At 43.1% G+C, this 16,329-nt stretch overlaps 1 protein-coding gene across 10 annotated transcripts in view; it reads right to left on the minus strand.

Moving 5' to 3' along the window:
- Positions 1-9,421, minus strand: part of BIN1 (bridging integrator 1) — a 76,256-nt gene extending 66,835 nt beyond the window's left edge. For 4 of the 10 annotated variants that reach the window (XM_015868789.2, XM_015868788.2, XM_015868787.2 and 1 more), the window contains exon 1: positions 9,232-9,413. In XM_015868789.2, coding sequence (XP_015724275.1) covers positions 9,232-9,315 — 84 coding nt within the window. In that variant the 5' untranslated portion in view covers positions 9,316-9,413. Of the gene's footprint in view, positions 1-9,231 lie in introns of all 10 variants that reach the window. The other 6 variants (XM_015868783.2, XM_015868782.2, XM_015868790.2 and 3 more) reach the window with 5 other exon arrangements.
- Between the last annotated feature and the right edge of the window lie 6,908 nt (positions 9,422-16,329).

A 16,329-nucleotide genomic window follows, 5' to 3' on the forward strand; every position in this document is an offset into this window, starting at 1 on the left:
CCCCAAGCTCAGGTTCCTTTTAAAGGCCCCTACTACATTAGCTGCGATTTAGCCTTGTTACCTTACCTCTGAATCTCTCTCATCTGTTTATATGACACCCCATTACGTCAGTTCTGTGCAGTAGCTACAACTCGCGTACCAAGCACTTACCTTACCATAAATCAGAGGGTGAAGGATCATTTTTTAATATAACCAACAGTATACAACAAACAGAAACAATAATTGCTTCTTCCTATCTCAGAGATATCAATAAACCCACTCCCATACAGGTGACCAATACATCATTTCCCTTCCACGTACAACTCAGTTTATTAAGCACACTTTTCCCCTTTCTAAAAAAATGCATGAGTTTGCCTTGCTTAACAAGAAGTTATTGGGAAAACACAGCACTTCTCTATTTATTTTGCTTTTTTTGATAGATTTTAGCAATTAAAAACAAAGCACAAATATTGCCATATCCTACATCCTTATTCACCGCACTCTACTTAATGTTTAAGGTGAACCTGGAAACGTCCTATTGTTTTCTATCAAAGTTTCCAGTAACAAAAACAAACTGGAAAACATCATTTAGACTTGAGTTTCAATTTTTTCCTCACCTATCTTACATCCTTCAGATGGAGTGCACCTATTTGTGGGGGTAAGCTTGAAAGAAAAGCAAGTAAGTGTAAGTAACAAGGCAGCAATATACAGAAAGAAAGTGGAAGCAGCAGCTGGAGACTCATGTTGGTGATAGCTGTGTTATAGGAGATGTGAAACTGTAGCCCCAGTCAGATTAGCTAGGTCAGTTCAAATTGTTGATCTCAGAATGCCAAGAGCCAGTCTAGTGGTGAGTAGATAGAAAGGCACAGAGATTGTTCCAGAAGTACATAAGTGGAGGAGAAAATACAGGACTGAGGGGCAACCATTTGGAAGCGGTGACTTCCTCCATCAGAACAAAGCCAGAACAGGAAGGAGGCACCTATCTTAAGAAGTATGGGAGATTAATAATTCAAGCTACAGCTGATAGAGCTGCAGTTCAAGCTATGGCTTTCAGATCACCAACGCTTCAACCTTGACATCTTTTGGGCTGATTTAAGAGATACAGAAAATCCACAGCCCTGCTGGAAGACATGTAACCTCTTCACAACCACTCAGCCTTGGTTCATTGAGTCTGAGGTACAGGAGCTGCACCTATACAACTCTTAATGCATAACAGAGCAAACAATTGGCCACTGCACACAAATGTTAGAGGTATATTTGTAGTTACTTTTGTCGCAACGCATTTGTACACCAAAACTATAGCTTTATGAGTATTTCCCCCCCCAACTTGGCTTGCTCTTTTTCAAACCAGGCAGGTAAAACAGATTCCCCAGAGTTCAAGTTTTTTAGCAAAGCAGAAATCAGAGAGAAGGTGTATCTATAACTACCCTGAAAAAAAAAAGAAGCAGGTAACTACTAACAGACACCAAGAGAGCAGGTAATTTTCCACCCCAGCTTCTGTCTGCCTCAGCCTTATGCAGATACCAAATCAGGGACCAAAAAAAGCAGATAACTACTGAGCTGGGCAGTAGCTACACTGAAGCCATGCAGCTAATAAGGCCAAATGGCATCTCTTAATTCATCTGGCATCAATGTGACATTCCAGGCAGCAGGTCTTGAGCAACATCAATGTCTATTACTTGGGCAGGCATTTAACATCGCTTAATTAAACCCTATCTATAGCTGACAGTAACACTAGTAAGAGGAACACATAACATAAATAGTTCTGTTTGCATAAATCCCCCTTCTCATGTCCTCCACCTCCTCCCCTGCAACACTCATTTTAAACGCTGATACATTTGCAAGAAGTATTTTTATTTTTATGCAGGCACTGATACAAAATGAAGTAACCAAATCAGGACAACACACAAAAGGCATCTGGGGCCAAGCTGAGCTGAAGAGAGAGATAAAGGAGCAGGTGTGTGCTGGAGGAGAGCGGTGCAGAGGAACTCTCATAAGGCAGAGCCATGAGCAAATGGTCTCCAGAAGACACAGGAGATGAAGAGTCCTTCAGAGGTTAGAGGAGCTCCTTTAAGGGCTTATACTGCCTTGCTGAACAAGGATTGGAGTTTCTCAAATGCAAGACAGATCTGGAACGTGTAACACACACAGCTGTGCAAAGGGAAAAGACAGACTTCAGCAGTTGGGGCTGCCTGATTGAAGAGGGAGAGAGCAGCAAAGGATCAGACAGGATCAGGGAGAAAGGTTTAGGAACACTTTCCTCCATGGACAGTTTGGGTTACTGAGTGTGGCTTGTCCCAGTAGAGTTGGAAGATATGGAGCAACACAGATCATCTCTTACTCATCCTTCTCAAGCAAGTCAAAGGTCCTCTACTGGAGGGGGAAAAAATGATCCTCTGGATGTAAAACATCTGAAGGATCCAGCTTGCAAGGAGCTTTTTTTTGCCATTTGCGAGGATTCCCACTGCTTCAGAGTAGTTGAAGGATGAGTAACAGCAAATAAAAGAACTTGGCTTGATGGGCAATGCTCTCCTCTACGAATGGGTGTAAGCACACTGGCTTTTGTGACAATGTACTTAACAAGAACCTGGGCCAGGCTGTCATTGCAGAGGAAAATTATCACAGTGCTCTTCTAAAAGAGACTCCTCAAAAGTCTGAGTTGGAGATGCAGGACAGGCAGCTTAGAAGACACCCCAGTTAAATCCAGTCTGGCTTTTAAGGAGTCTTTATCCAGCAGAGCAACACAGCTCTTCTCACCTACTAATATCCACAGCCACATTGTAATGGCATCCAGCCTGGAGAACACTCGCTTCTTCCCTGAACTATGTATGTTCACTGAAGATCAAGGAACACAAAGCAAGAGCTCCCAGCTTGGCAAAAAGTTCCAGTCCAGCCTCTAGTGTCCAGACAAACCCTAGACTGTGAGGAGTCCAGATGCACCAGAGCAATGCAGGATCCACTGTTGACACATCACATCAGCACTGACTTTCTCTGACCTTGCCCTTCCTACCACAGTCAGTCTTCCAGTTCTCCCTCTCAGACCCTGCACATTCACCTGCTCCTCCTCCCCTAAGAAAGTCAGTCTCTCTTTTCAATTTCCAAAGCTTCAGTGTATTTTCATGAGTTTTCCAGTGTTCAAAAATAGCCTTGTGCCCTTGTCTTTAAAACCATCCTCACTGAACCTCTGCACAAATTACCTACAAAGCCTTTTCAGCGCACTGGAACTTGGAATTCTTCTGAAATAAAACAGAAGTGTCTCAACTGAGGCTGTCTGATATCTATATAGGAATTGCTGCAGGACAGCAAACGTCCTTTTTGAGTAACATCTGATTTGATCTCACCACTGGTGCTAACAAACAACCATAATGGCTGTACATCATGATGAGGGAAACATTACCAGCATGGCTATGGTCTCTCAGTGGCTGTAGCCTATTAAGGCACAGCTAGGCTTGATCTTCTGCAATGATACTCAGCCTAAGCCAATAAAGGAGAAAAATCAGTCCAGAAGACGAGTCGGTTCAATACACACGAGGACAATGACTCAGTCCTACACCAGGGAACCTTGTGTTTCCACACAGAACCCAAGCGTATTTCTATATCTGAACAAATAAACTTTTCCTGAGCATTGTTTCTGTCTCTGAGCTTGGCATCCCTTTCAAAGTGTGTTTCCAAAACAATCCTTGAAACACGCTGTCCCCTGCCACAACAACTCGCTCCCCTTTTCGGTGTCACGTTGGAATGAGAATTAGTTCCACCCAAAGATGGAGTGGGATGAAAGGACCTTCAGACACTGCCCTATTGCCTGACAACTCAAAATCCATAAGCTGAAAACCCAAATTAAACTAATTAACTCCCTGCATGTTTTTTAAATACAATGCTTTCCCCTCAAGTTTTCGCCCTTTTTCCCCCCCATAGTAGCTGAGGAAAGAGGAATGGAAATAAATGTAGTCCGTCCACACCCAGATTCTCAGAGCTGGTACTGTCACAAGACTTACTCTCATTTACAGGAACGTGTCACGTTACTTGTAAGGGCAGCAGAGAGCTTCAGGATCAGCAGTTCCATTAAGGACAAAAGGTTCACAGCTCTACATCTCCATATTTCTTTATATCTTTATATATATTATGCATATGTGCACATCCATCACTGGCACCATCCCAAATGAATCCAATGGGATGCAATCACTCATTCTGCAAATACCCTGATATTCAGCTCTGAGTTGGTTAAGTCAACTGGTGCTGTTTCTGGCTTTATCCAAGGTGCAATCAAGCCAAGTAGCACAAAGTTAAAATCATAAGCATTTCAGCTGTGTTTTCAGACACACTAGTTACTGCAGGGTTGAAGCATCGGCAAGGAAGAGGCCAAAAATTAAATCACTCTAGAACAGGTTACCAGCTTTCTGAGTCTGCACATCAAGCCTCTGCAGAGGCCAGTGCTTCAGGCTGTGGTATCTAAGTATCATCAAGAGATTAAAGGCAGCCCGTGGCTTTTACAACAGGATTAGCTGCTGTTAATCACTATTTTCCTCCTTTCATCCTTACTGGTAACGTTTACACTCTCCATCTTGTCTGGAAGCTTATATTAAGAAACTGCCACCCAGACTTCTCCTTTCTTCTGAGCAAAGAAACAGAAAGAAACACAGCACTGTCTGGCCTTCAAGAATTTCCTAATTGCTGTCTCAACTACCCTGTCTCTCTAGAAACACTTCAGCAAAGGCTTTAAGCCACCAGCTCCGAGCAGGTTTACCCCACCATATTCTGTACAGAAAAAGATGTGTTATGCACGTGTACTTCCACAGGTGTGTGCAAACATGGCCTGATCCTCAGTTCATCAAGCATGACACAGCTGTTTCATAGACTTGTCCAGGTCTGTGCAGCTCCCTGAGCTCCAGCTTCTAAGTCTTCCCCATTACACCCAGTGTCCCAAACCGTCCTGAGCGCTCACCAGCAGCCAAGGGGAAACTTGTGGGGAAAAAAAAACAACCCACACATATTAAGCAACCATGAGACTTGATCACCTTGCGCTGCTCCTATTTGCGTGTATCACAGCTGTTGCTTCAAAGCACAGAAGTACAAATTAAAAGAGATTTACTTTCTGAGTAGCAGCTAAGAGACAAAAACATAACCAAGCTGGCATAATAAAAGTAACCTATATGAAGAAAAGATCCACTGATCCTGCTTTCTGTTAAAAACTCTATTTTCTTATTCTAGGAATAAGAGGGACTGGGCCTACCCTGCAGTACCTGCTAGCTTGATGCAGGTCAAGCAGCTGCAGAGGCAGCAAAGCCAGCAGATGTAGCACGTGACAGCTGAAATGAGATCCACCTGCTGAGATGGACTATTCCTTGCACCATGGCTGACAGCACAAGCATTCCTGCAAAGGTTTTGCACTTCTGTCTTGACAAACAGTTAACCAAAGCCATATTTAAAACAGATTTTAACTACAGTGCCATGTCAATGACATTCTCTGTTCCAGTTCCTTATTGAGGATTGGCCCCTTCCAGCAGTAGCTCAGCACAGACACCAGAGCAGCACAGGTTCGCTGGTGCTCACATACCCAATCTTGCAGATGTCAAAGAACAGCAAACAAAGTCCCTCAAGAGAAATCCTAAGTGGAGGCTGACGTCAAACTGGACCTCAGTGCTTCACTCTATTCCACATGCCTGCAGCTCCCTTAGGAAGATTTATTCATATTTAAAGCAGAAGCAGATCTGTACACACTGACTTTGCTAGCCCACTTGTTATGCTTGGGCTAATGGCATGTAACACAGGTAGGAGCCAGGGCTGCAAGATGATCCTAGAGAAGCTGCAGAATGCACACAGTGTGCAGCTCAGGTGTCCTATCACCGCCACTACAGGGAAAAAATAGCCACTCTAATAGCTGCCAACCAAAGAAACCCTCTTGTTATGCAAAAAGTTTGTAGAACTGGGGCTTTACAACCCATCTGGTTCCAAACAAAGCACCTTGTCGCTCAGCCCAAAGGGTCAGGAACTGAAGAAAGCACCCATTACTTTTTACTTCTATCTTCCTCCCGAAGTTACAGTACTGCAAAAAACATCAGTGTCTGAAAGAACCAGCATGCATGATGAATGGAGAGCACAGACATTAGTTTGATAGCACCAATTCAACCAATGAGTTCTCCAACACTAACTATACCCTGCCCAGAGCCTCACCAAAGCTCTTCATTGAAAAGAAACCTTACAGCCACTTTAATAACGTGATCTCACAGAATGGCACTGAAGAGGACTGGCTGTAAGACTAGAACTCACAGTGAACGTAAAGCAACCAGGAATTGGACTCAGCCTTTTCTAATCAGAAAAACCATCCATCAGTGAGATTCTGCTTAAAAGAAACCTGCTGCCAACACAGACAGAGGGATACCTTCAGCAGGACAATGATGGTTTGATTGGCAAGTAAACATGTGGAGCACAGTGTCCTGTTTCATCTCCTCCCTGCCCCACGCAGATTATCCAATATCCAGCAATACAGTCTGAGCTCATACTGGAACCATCTGTACATTAGGGGCATTCATTCAGCTCTCCCTCCTCTCTCCATTGCCTGTTTTCCAGCCACACCTAGACACAAAGCACCTCTTAGATTCTATCTGTCACATAAGCTTTATCTTCTTGAGAAAGTATAAAGTGCTTTCCCATGGAGCTCTCTAGGAAAAAAGGTTTTAGGTCAGATCAGCAAAAGAACAACTGTAACTATACTTGGGGTATACCAGCAGCACAGGCAGCATCCAGAAAGGATTGTTACATCAGACAAATTAATTGGAAAAAGAAGAATTGGGAAACCAAGCCACAGCCAAGAAGCGCTGCCAAAAGCACAAAGCACTCCTCTGCCTTCCTTTTCAAGGCCAACGTCCTTGGTTGTTTCTCAATGTTGGGCCGCAATGCTTTAGTGAAAACCTCTGGTTTACTGGCATTGAAATGCTTTGTTGCACTGCAGCACACTCCACAGAAAGCTAATTTCAGACCTTCCATTTGGTTCAAATGAAAAGAGCAAGAGCCCACTGCTCTAATCAGACAGAATCTGTCAGAGCCCAGACAGGGAAATGTAAGTTCATTCCTTTCTACTCCTCACACACACAAAAAACAAACAAACAAGAACAGCTCCTGAGGAGAACTCTCTTCCCAACACCAAGTTTACAGTTTGTCCCCTAAGAAATGCCTGTTAATCTCCAGGCAATTCACATCCCCCAGTCTGTGCCCCACAGCCCATCCCCTCTTTCCATCTCTGAATCCCTGGGATGAGGACTCTGCTAGACAAGGAACAAAACCCCACCCCATGAGCTCAGCCCACTCCTGGGATCTCCCAGAGGAGGCTCCTCACACCAGAGCTGCCATGTAGCACCAAGGCGCTGCTCTCAACTTCCTTCATACATTTCATAGGATAAAAGGAAGACTATTGCTAAGCATTATGCTTGGGGCTACTCTTGAAGAGGGATTAAAAGGGTGCACAGCCCATTTGCAAACAGCACAGTCAACCATTCTGCCCCATATTTCCTGCTGAATTGAGAAACCGCCTTCCAAAAATAGCCAATAGTTTTGCTGAAAGGCTCAAAACAAACAGCACTTCTGAAGGAATATCTTACATACTTTACATAATAGCCATCTCAGAAGGGAGAAAAAAAGGATGTGTACAGTGTTCCAGTGTGAATTCTGCGTTGAACAAAAAGACATCATTCTTTGCTCAACACAAGGCTTAAATTCACCATGAAGGAAACTGCTGAAGTCAAAGCCTTTGGGCTCAAGCTGGGAGGGAGACATCCCTCTGAAGAGAACCATTTTTATCTTAAATTGAAGTTGAAAGAGGATACGTAAAAGGAACGTTGTCAGCTTGTTTAAGCGTCAATTTGTACTTGCCTGGAAAAGGAAAGTTCAACCTCATTCAGCTTCCATCAGAAACATCCAATACAGTTTTAAGCTCTTGTTTTGCTGGGCACTCAGGTACACCTATGCAAGCTTCTACTTAGTGATATTTTGTTTTTGCTTTTAAACCTGGTCCTTATTCCTAGATAGGTTTACCCTTCCTGTTAAACAGTGTGCCTGCTTTAAAAGGAAATGACATAACAGCACATAACCAGCGTTGTGCTATGAACGCTGATGCCTTCTCTCCCACTCAGTGGTAGCTCTCCTCACAAGCCAGGAAACCTACATCCATGTGCTTGCCCAGTGACACTCTGCCCCTTCAAGACAAAGGTGAAACACCAGGAACTCCACAAAAGAGGAATTGTTACAAGCAATGTGTGAAGGGGACAAAGTAAGCAATCAATGCCTTTTATTCTTACTGAGAGCCAAGAGAGAGAAGTTGCATTGTTTGTATTAGGATAATAACAGCTAAAGGGCCTAGAAACTGTGTTCGCTGGTTAAGTGCTTTATGTTTTGCTTTCCTTTCCTCCTCGAAGGGAAAATAGCTCTGTTTTTTGTGTACAGTGATAAAAAACTGATTTCAGACTGAGCAAATTCCCTACAAGATATGGCTGTGCTCTCGATTCTTACTGTCATTCCCATATCCCCCATCATCATCAGGGAACAAGCAAGGGAAGGAGCTACTCGTCCTGGTGGGAGCACTTGGTGAACGCTCTTCCTTTTGGAAGGGAACCTGCACGTTAAGAGCGAGGAAGGGCCCGGCAGCCACGCTGCACCGGTACGCGCTCCATCAGCAGGCCGGGAGCTCAGCCTGCATCACCCACCTTGAGATCAGATCAAAATATGGTTGCCACCTTGTGGCTGGCAGGGAGGGAATACGGCGAGCAGGTCTGCTGTCACCGCCAGGAGCTGCGGCACGGAAAGCCGCAGGGAGAGACCGAGGGCAGCGACAGCGTTAGGCCCGACGTGTCCGGGCTCCGCTGTGTTTTGTAACACCGTCGGGGCCGAGGCCAGCGCAGCAGCCACCCCCAAACCTCCCGGATTAAACGCGGCGCTAAAGATAACCGCAGGGAATAAGATAACCGCAGGGAACACGAGCGCGGCTCTGATCCGATCACCCTCCGCCCTCGGACGCGCACCCGTCCTTATTCAGTCAATGTCACCCCGCGGCGGAGCGCTCACAGCGGCTGACGGAGCAGCCGAGCCCCGGCCCTGCGAGAAGCCGCACAACCCCGGGCACAACCCCGAGGTTCCGTTGGCGATGCCATAGAACACAGCGGTGCTCCCTAAGCACGCAGCCGGCTCCGCACCTCCCCCGGCAGCGCCCACATCGCCTCCCGTCAGTCCTCGCCCTCGACAGACCCGGCCCCGCTCCCTCACCTTCTCCTGCGCCCTGGTGAGCTTCTTCTGCACGTTGCTGGCGATCTTACCGGCCGTCACCCCTTTGCTGCCCAGCTCGGCCATCTTGCCTGCTCTTTTAACGGGCGGCTGAGAGCGCCGGGCCGGCGGGAAGGGGGGGAAAACCCGGCGGGAGACAATGGCCACGGCCAACAGCGCCCGGCCCACGGAGCCGCCTTTTAAAGGGACAGAGCGCCGCGCCGCCTTAAAGGGGCAGCGCCGTCCCGGGAGGGGGCAGCAGCGGCGCTGCCCGCAGGAAGCTCTGCCTTAATTGTACGGCTGCACATGGAGCTTACGTGATGGTGTGGGCTGTTTAACGTGAGACGTTTATATTCTTGGATCCATATGTTTGGTTCTTTATGTACCAGCCCGCTGTGAGGGCAGGTAAATGCCCTCACCTCGCTCTCATCTCTTTCAGAAGTGGAAAAAAAAAATCAACTGACCAGAGTGTTCATAGGAACGCTGGGATGGATGCCTATCTGCACTATTTTCACTTGTGCACAGCAATTTGGATTCAGCATAGCCACACATAGTGGTTCATTGCTCCCATCACAGAGTAACACTGGTGTCAAGCACCGCTGCAGAAGGTGCTACACACCTACTAGAAGAAACCAAGCAGGGCACAACTTTGCACACCTAAACCCTGGAATTCACAGTACCTTAGTCTGCATGGCATCGTTCTGTAGCTGCAACCAGTATTTTAGCACTGTCATGGCTGATCCAGGTGTGCACCGTGCCTCCTGTCTGCCCTGTACTCCTGACTGCACAGCACACACTGCCATGCCACAGCCTGCACCCAGCCAGGCCTCCATCTTGCCCTCCTATACCCACCCGCTGTGCAAATACATTCCATGACACTGCTCCTTTACAACACAGGACAAAGTTCTGCTTCCTGAAAAACTGGAATCCTAATACTCAGCCCCAAAGTTCCCTCCAGTTCCTCACAATAGGCTCCTTCCTAGCTGCATCTGTACACTGGGCTTATTGCTATATGGATGCAGCACCCAGCATATCGGCCAAACCAACACACCTGAGAGACAATTCAGATATTGAAGGAATTTGCTTTTCCTTTAAGGAGATGTGCATCTCTTAAGCTTAATTTAATAGAAAGATGGTAGTAAAACTGACCTGTGTTTCCAGATGATTTCAGAGTCTTTATTTTGCCAGATGAAAATATCTACCTCCAGAATTTCATGCACGCAGGGAGTTAGTGCAGTACTCACCATTGCAATCTGAAGCAACAGAAAAATATTAACAGTGATTACTTGAGAGAGAGCCTGAGAGAAAGATGCACATGTGGTTAAGTATTTGCCACATCAAATATAAAATAGCAGATGCTTCAGGGACAGAACACATTCCTCTGTATTCTACCTCACGTATTTGCTTCTCCTGTCTATGTCCTCTCTTTCTGAAGGATTTTTGTTTGAACGTGTCCTTTCAAGTGAAAAGAGCACATAAGCTGAAAAACAGACAATTGTGAAACAAAGGTGGCCAGACACCCACATTCACCACAGTGAAAACTGATGACAAACCCAGTACGTTTTTAAAGCTAGGATTAACAGCAAGCATCCATCTCACAGCATGAGTCATTTCCCAGTTGCTCCTGTGCTCCATTGGATCAGCACTACAGCTGCAAAGCATTTGCCAGGCTCCAGGTGTGGCACAAGAGGTATTCCCCCAGCATGATCCAGTTGAACATCACGTACTAGAACAGGCCAAACATTTGAATTAAATTTATATAAGCCATTTTTTTAACCAGCTGATATACGCTGAAATATTTTGCTTTGTGGACAGGAGAGGTTTTCAGTCTCGTATCTACCCACCATTGTCTGATCTCATTTTTACAAATTAGATTCTGCATGAGTGGAGTCTAAAAGCATAGAACTTGATACATCCAGCTCCTGCAATGAGATTCATTAGGTTCAATACATGCATAGTTGTCTAATTTGAGACCCTAGGACACTTCATTTCTCCCAGCTGTAACCAGCTGAATCCATCTAGGCTGATCTAAGCTGAGGTCAGATAAGCATCTATAGTCACCTGAGAAATCAGTACTGCCAAAGCAGCAGATAAAACATCTTCTAGGAATGTCTCCCACCCCCCTTAGCTACAGAGGGAGATAAGACAAATAGCTCAGATAACTGAAGAAAGCCAGTTGGGTTATGAAACCTGCCTGCAGTCCATCTCCCAGGTGATAGTATGACTCACACAGTTCACAAGCAAGAAAAGAAGTATGACAAATACAACACCACAATGCAGGTATTTACAGGATATACTTTTGGTTTTTTTTATTGTATTCTAAATTGATTGATACTCTAATCAGTAATGCCTGCGTTAGGTTTAAGCCCCACAAGTGCATTTCACTTCTCGCTCATCAAAGACAGACAAGCTGCTCACCTGTTTACAGTTAAGCATATGTTTAAGTGCTTTGTGGGTTGGATTCTATCACTTTGTAGGTTAGATAAAATGTAGCGCCTTCATGGCACAAATTGTTACTTGTTTTTCATTCTTGTTTTTGCCAAATCTGTCCATCTGGGAGCAGAAATGGTTTGGTTTTTTTTGGAATAAATCCTAACATAAATTGGTATAAAATATTATATTCTAAAGATTGATTTCAGCAATACATCTTTCAGCATCTCTGACTTGAACCCTTTAATTGCAGCTTGTGCATTTAGAGCTACAAGCTGTGATAATCAAAACATATCTGCTTCCCTGCTGCTGGTGGCAACATGGTTAATACAGAATCCAGTTCATTTCAATGAGAGATTTTTAAATTGGCTGTTCAGTGATTTCTAACATTCATACAACTAAATGAATGTGTTTCTTGTTTAAGTAATCCCAAGTAAATATAACACATTATAGGTCTATAAATATGATTCTTTGTTAGTATTCAAAGCTGAGGCTTGCATTTTAAACTACCTCAAGGACTGGCTGCTTAGAGTCATGGTCTTGTTTTGGTCCGACTCTGGCAGTAACACTAGAAGTCAGATGGCCTGAGTGCCAGCAGCACTTCCTTGCTTTATGATGCCAGTTGAGGGATTTATTTAAAACACTCGAAAACAAGAAATAACATAAAATAGATTATGTAGCAAAATCTCATCAACTTAAAGCAACCTTGCCTTTAAGCAGCTTCTTCACTGCCTTCTATCCATTTACAATCGTGAGCTTTTCTGGGACAATATTCAGAAAGACATCACTTCTATCTCTGTGTTTAACTTGATAAGAACATTTGCCAAGGGTAATTCAGACATCACTTCCACCGTAATTTGGTTATTCCTAGCATTCCTTTCTGACTGACTGTATTCTTAGGCAAACTCTTCCTCTGTTCTCTTGCAGGAAGATGCTGGGAAGGATCAGGAAGTTGTTGCCCTAACATAAGATAAGGCCTTGCTGATTGTGCTTTTTGCTCCTTAAAACAAAACCAAGATGAAACAAACCCAGCTCAGCTCTGAATTCTGAGAATTCATCTACATGCTAATAAAATATCTAAGAAATGGAAATTAATTCTAAATCACTCCACATATTCCTACGTCAGTTTACAACTGTAGTAGAAAACATAGCCTACCTCACACAGTCTCACAAGAGATATCATATCACGATATGATGTTCATTGCAGATGCAATGTCTTCCTCCCTGCTTCCCCTTACTGACAACCTCCATTAATTTCCTTGACAACAAGACTGAGCAACTCCTTCACTACAAAAAAACTTACGAGAGCTCTATCATCAGCATAGGCATATGTCTGGAAAATCAAGAGTGATGCATTGGCAGTTCTGAGGACAAAGAGCGGATGATCCCATCAAAACGGCTTTTAATGTGAATAACTCTTTGCTGTTCCACTCTGGAGTCTAACCTAAGCTCTAAATACTTTACTCAATTGCTGCCAATATGTCTCTGTTTCTGAATTTAGTCAATCAAATCTTCTTTTATTTATAGATAAATATTTGATCCATGATTGACATTGAAATAGTATTGAGATTTAGATTTCAGATGAAGAGTCTCCTAATTAACATGCATTTATCTCTTTTCACAAGTGGGTTCTCTGACATTTTTAGATGTCACTGAATACTCTGACATCCTGAAGTGTCCCTGCCAAATTTAACAGACAATATTGCGACTCTTAAAGAAAGCATCCTTGATGGTTGAATGAGTCACCGTCTTGTGTACACAGACAGCAGAGTCATCAGCGTGCTAGAAGGAACAAACATGTCAAGCTAAATCTCTGTTTTGTTTCAAAACCCTATTTTGAGGCAAGGCAGCTCTATCACATAAACCTACCAACTGACCATCTTAAAGTGCAGAAATTTTACTTACCGTAACACTGTACAAGTGAGAGAAATGCACATTATTTCTTCTTTTCTATACTGAAAGCCAAAGAACAAGTTTGGAAATGTTGCAGTATCTCAACATTTTAAAAAGGAATTTTGCAACAAGGGATGTACTCTAAAAACTCTACCTTTTGGAATCACACTAATATGTTTTAATACAGGTAGAAAACTTCTAAGTCTGAATTAAAAAAACATAAAGAAAACCAAGACCAAAAACAAGGAAGGGAAAGAAGGGAAGGAAGGGAAGGAAGGGAAAGAAGGGAAAGAAGGGAAAGAAGGGAAGGAAGGGAAGGAAGGGAAGGAAGGGAAGNAAGGAAGGGAAGGAAGGGAAGGAAGGGAAGGAAGGGAAGGAAGGGAAGGAAGGGAAGGAAGGGAAGGAAGGGAAGGAAATAAAAACCAAAGATGGCAACCACCATTTCAACTTTTCTCACATATTTTAAGGCAGCCATGGTAGTTTCCTTCCCAGCATGCTCTGATGATTGTAACATTGAGTCATAAGCTAAAAGAAGACATGAAACACAATACTTTTTTTTAGAGGTGAAGAAAAATTTGGTCTCTAAACTACAAAAATGCACTGCTTGGAAACCACCAGAGCTCTGCTGTGCAAGGCTTTCGACCTGCATAACACACAGTTAGTTCAGCCACAGGAAGAAAAAGCAAACTGCCCCAACAGGAATAATCTTGCACAGCATTATCTTCTGGGTGTATGCATGCTGTCAGATCTCCTAAGATCATAAATTAATGATAAAGGAATATTCCTTCCTTGCATGCTAACGTATTCCAAATTTATCAAGACTTAAAATGGTGAACATTTAGCAAGCAAGGCAAGCAACCCTACATTTCCTAGATAGAGCCACAAATAGGTAGGAGTCAGAAGCAAATCCTACCAGTACAACAGCTATTCACAGCCTTATAGTGATACAATAATCCAAGAAGTCCTGCAATCATTTCCTGCTGAAATTTCATAATCGTTTTCTATAAAGAAAAATGGTGCTTTTTTGGTTTTGTTTGTTTTTGAAGTAGTGGAGACCTTAATCTCTACTGTAGATTCAGAAAGTGCATTTCAGAATTCTGAAACTGTTGATAGGGCATGTAAAATCTACTGTCTCACAAACATACAAACATTAAGAGATGTTCGCTTCCTTAGAGTAGCATGGCTAGATTAGACCGTTCATGTTTCAACTTAATCTCACATAGAAAATGAATGGACAAATGTAGACATTCCCTGCAGCACTAGCTGGCGAGTTGATTAATCTCCTGCATCACGATATGAATTAGAAGCCTTTGCCAACAAAGATTAGCATCTTAAATCTGCATCCAATGGGATTTTTTTTGAATCACCTTTAAAATATGACGTCAGACAGAAGTGAGATGAGAGGCTGCCTGCTGTTTCTGGCACTGATGACCTATATACATTGCAAAACTAAGCTGACTAGCAACCGGCAAACGATTACTTCTTGCACAAATTTGGTGCAAAAGGTGTTATTTCACACTGCTTCATCTGAAACGGACTGGTGTTTGATAGAGGTATTGTTATTATCATGCCTTTTAGTATCTTCAAATTTGAGGAATAACAAAGAAAATGCATCTATAAACGACACAGTGAAGTACCGGTTTACTTTTCAGTAGTATCTTAGACCAAGCCACTCCAAGATATGTATTACTAATTCCTCACTTGCCTTTCCTATTCTCTAATCATTTAGAGTTTATGCTTCCCTTCTCAAGGGGTATGATGTCTTTGTAGCATTTAGCAGTTTTTTTGCAAATTCAGGTGGTTACCTGTCTGCACAAAGAGATAAAGATCTTCACAGTCTGAGCTACTGAGAATAAGAGAATCTTGTTCAAATGAGGATTTTTAATCTTCCCATTGTCTACACACACAATTGCAAACCAAGGCAAGCACTAATTCAATTCAAAGCCTAGGAGTTGATAACCGGTTGATAAAAGGAATCTGATTGCTAATGTAAACATGGCTGAAACCTGGAATGTTTGAAACGTGACTTAAGAACTTCCTTCAGGAAAGTACTTAAAGCATCCCTTGTTATCAGTTTCCCTTAAATCCAGGTCAAGGATTTCTCTTCTAACACACGTTTGCATCTCTAATGATCATTGTGTTCATTCCACTTTGTGTAAATCCCAGATTTTCCATGTTACAATTCTATTCTAAGACCAGACTAATGTAACTGTAGATGTGTCGGTGTTGATGTATTATACATTTTTCCATCAATAATACATTTATCATGCTAGTCAAGTCCACTATCTACAGCTCTTTGACATTTCCCAGAAGCACTTCATGAATGACCTTTATATTTTGGAATGCTTTGTAATTTTATCATCATTTTCTATAGAGAAAGACGCCATATGATGCTATTTTTAATACCAACTCTAACAGTTGATTGCTTTTACTTGACTTCTTTTTCCATGATCAGTATGAAACACTTTCATTAGAGCCTTACTTTATCTCACATGATACCTTTCCAAATCTATATTTCAGCACGCACTTGAAACTGTTCAAATTTCCTTTAAATGCCAATATTCAGACAAGCAATGAAGATAATGCATATCAAGTCAGTTTGATAAAGGCCTACATGAACACTTCTGGCTTATAGCAATGCCATTTCTCTTATATTTTCAGGTTACTTAATTTGCTTTTTAATTGACAGGCTAAGAGGCAACCCAGCCATTCTGTAGTCCAGTTGAGAAATACCAAAGCAATGCATTCTGAACAAGGTTGCTCATCCCTTTCATCCAC

The sequence above is a fragment of the Coturnix japonica genome, chromosome 7 (genome assembly GCF_001577835.2).
Source record: "Coturnix japonica isolate 7356 chromosome 7, Coturnix japonica 2.1, whole genome shotgun sequence".
In the NCBI taxonomy this organism is placed as follows: Eukaryota; Metazoa; Chordata; class Aves; order Galliformes; family Phasianidae; genus Coturnix; species Coturnix japonica.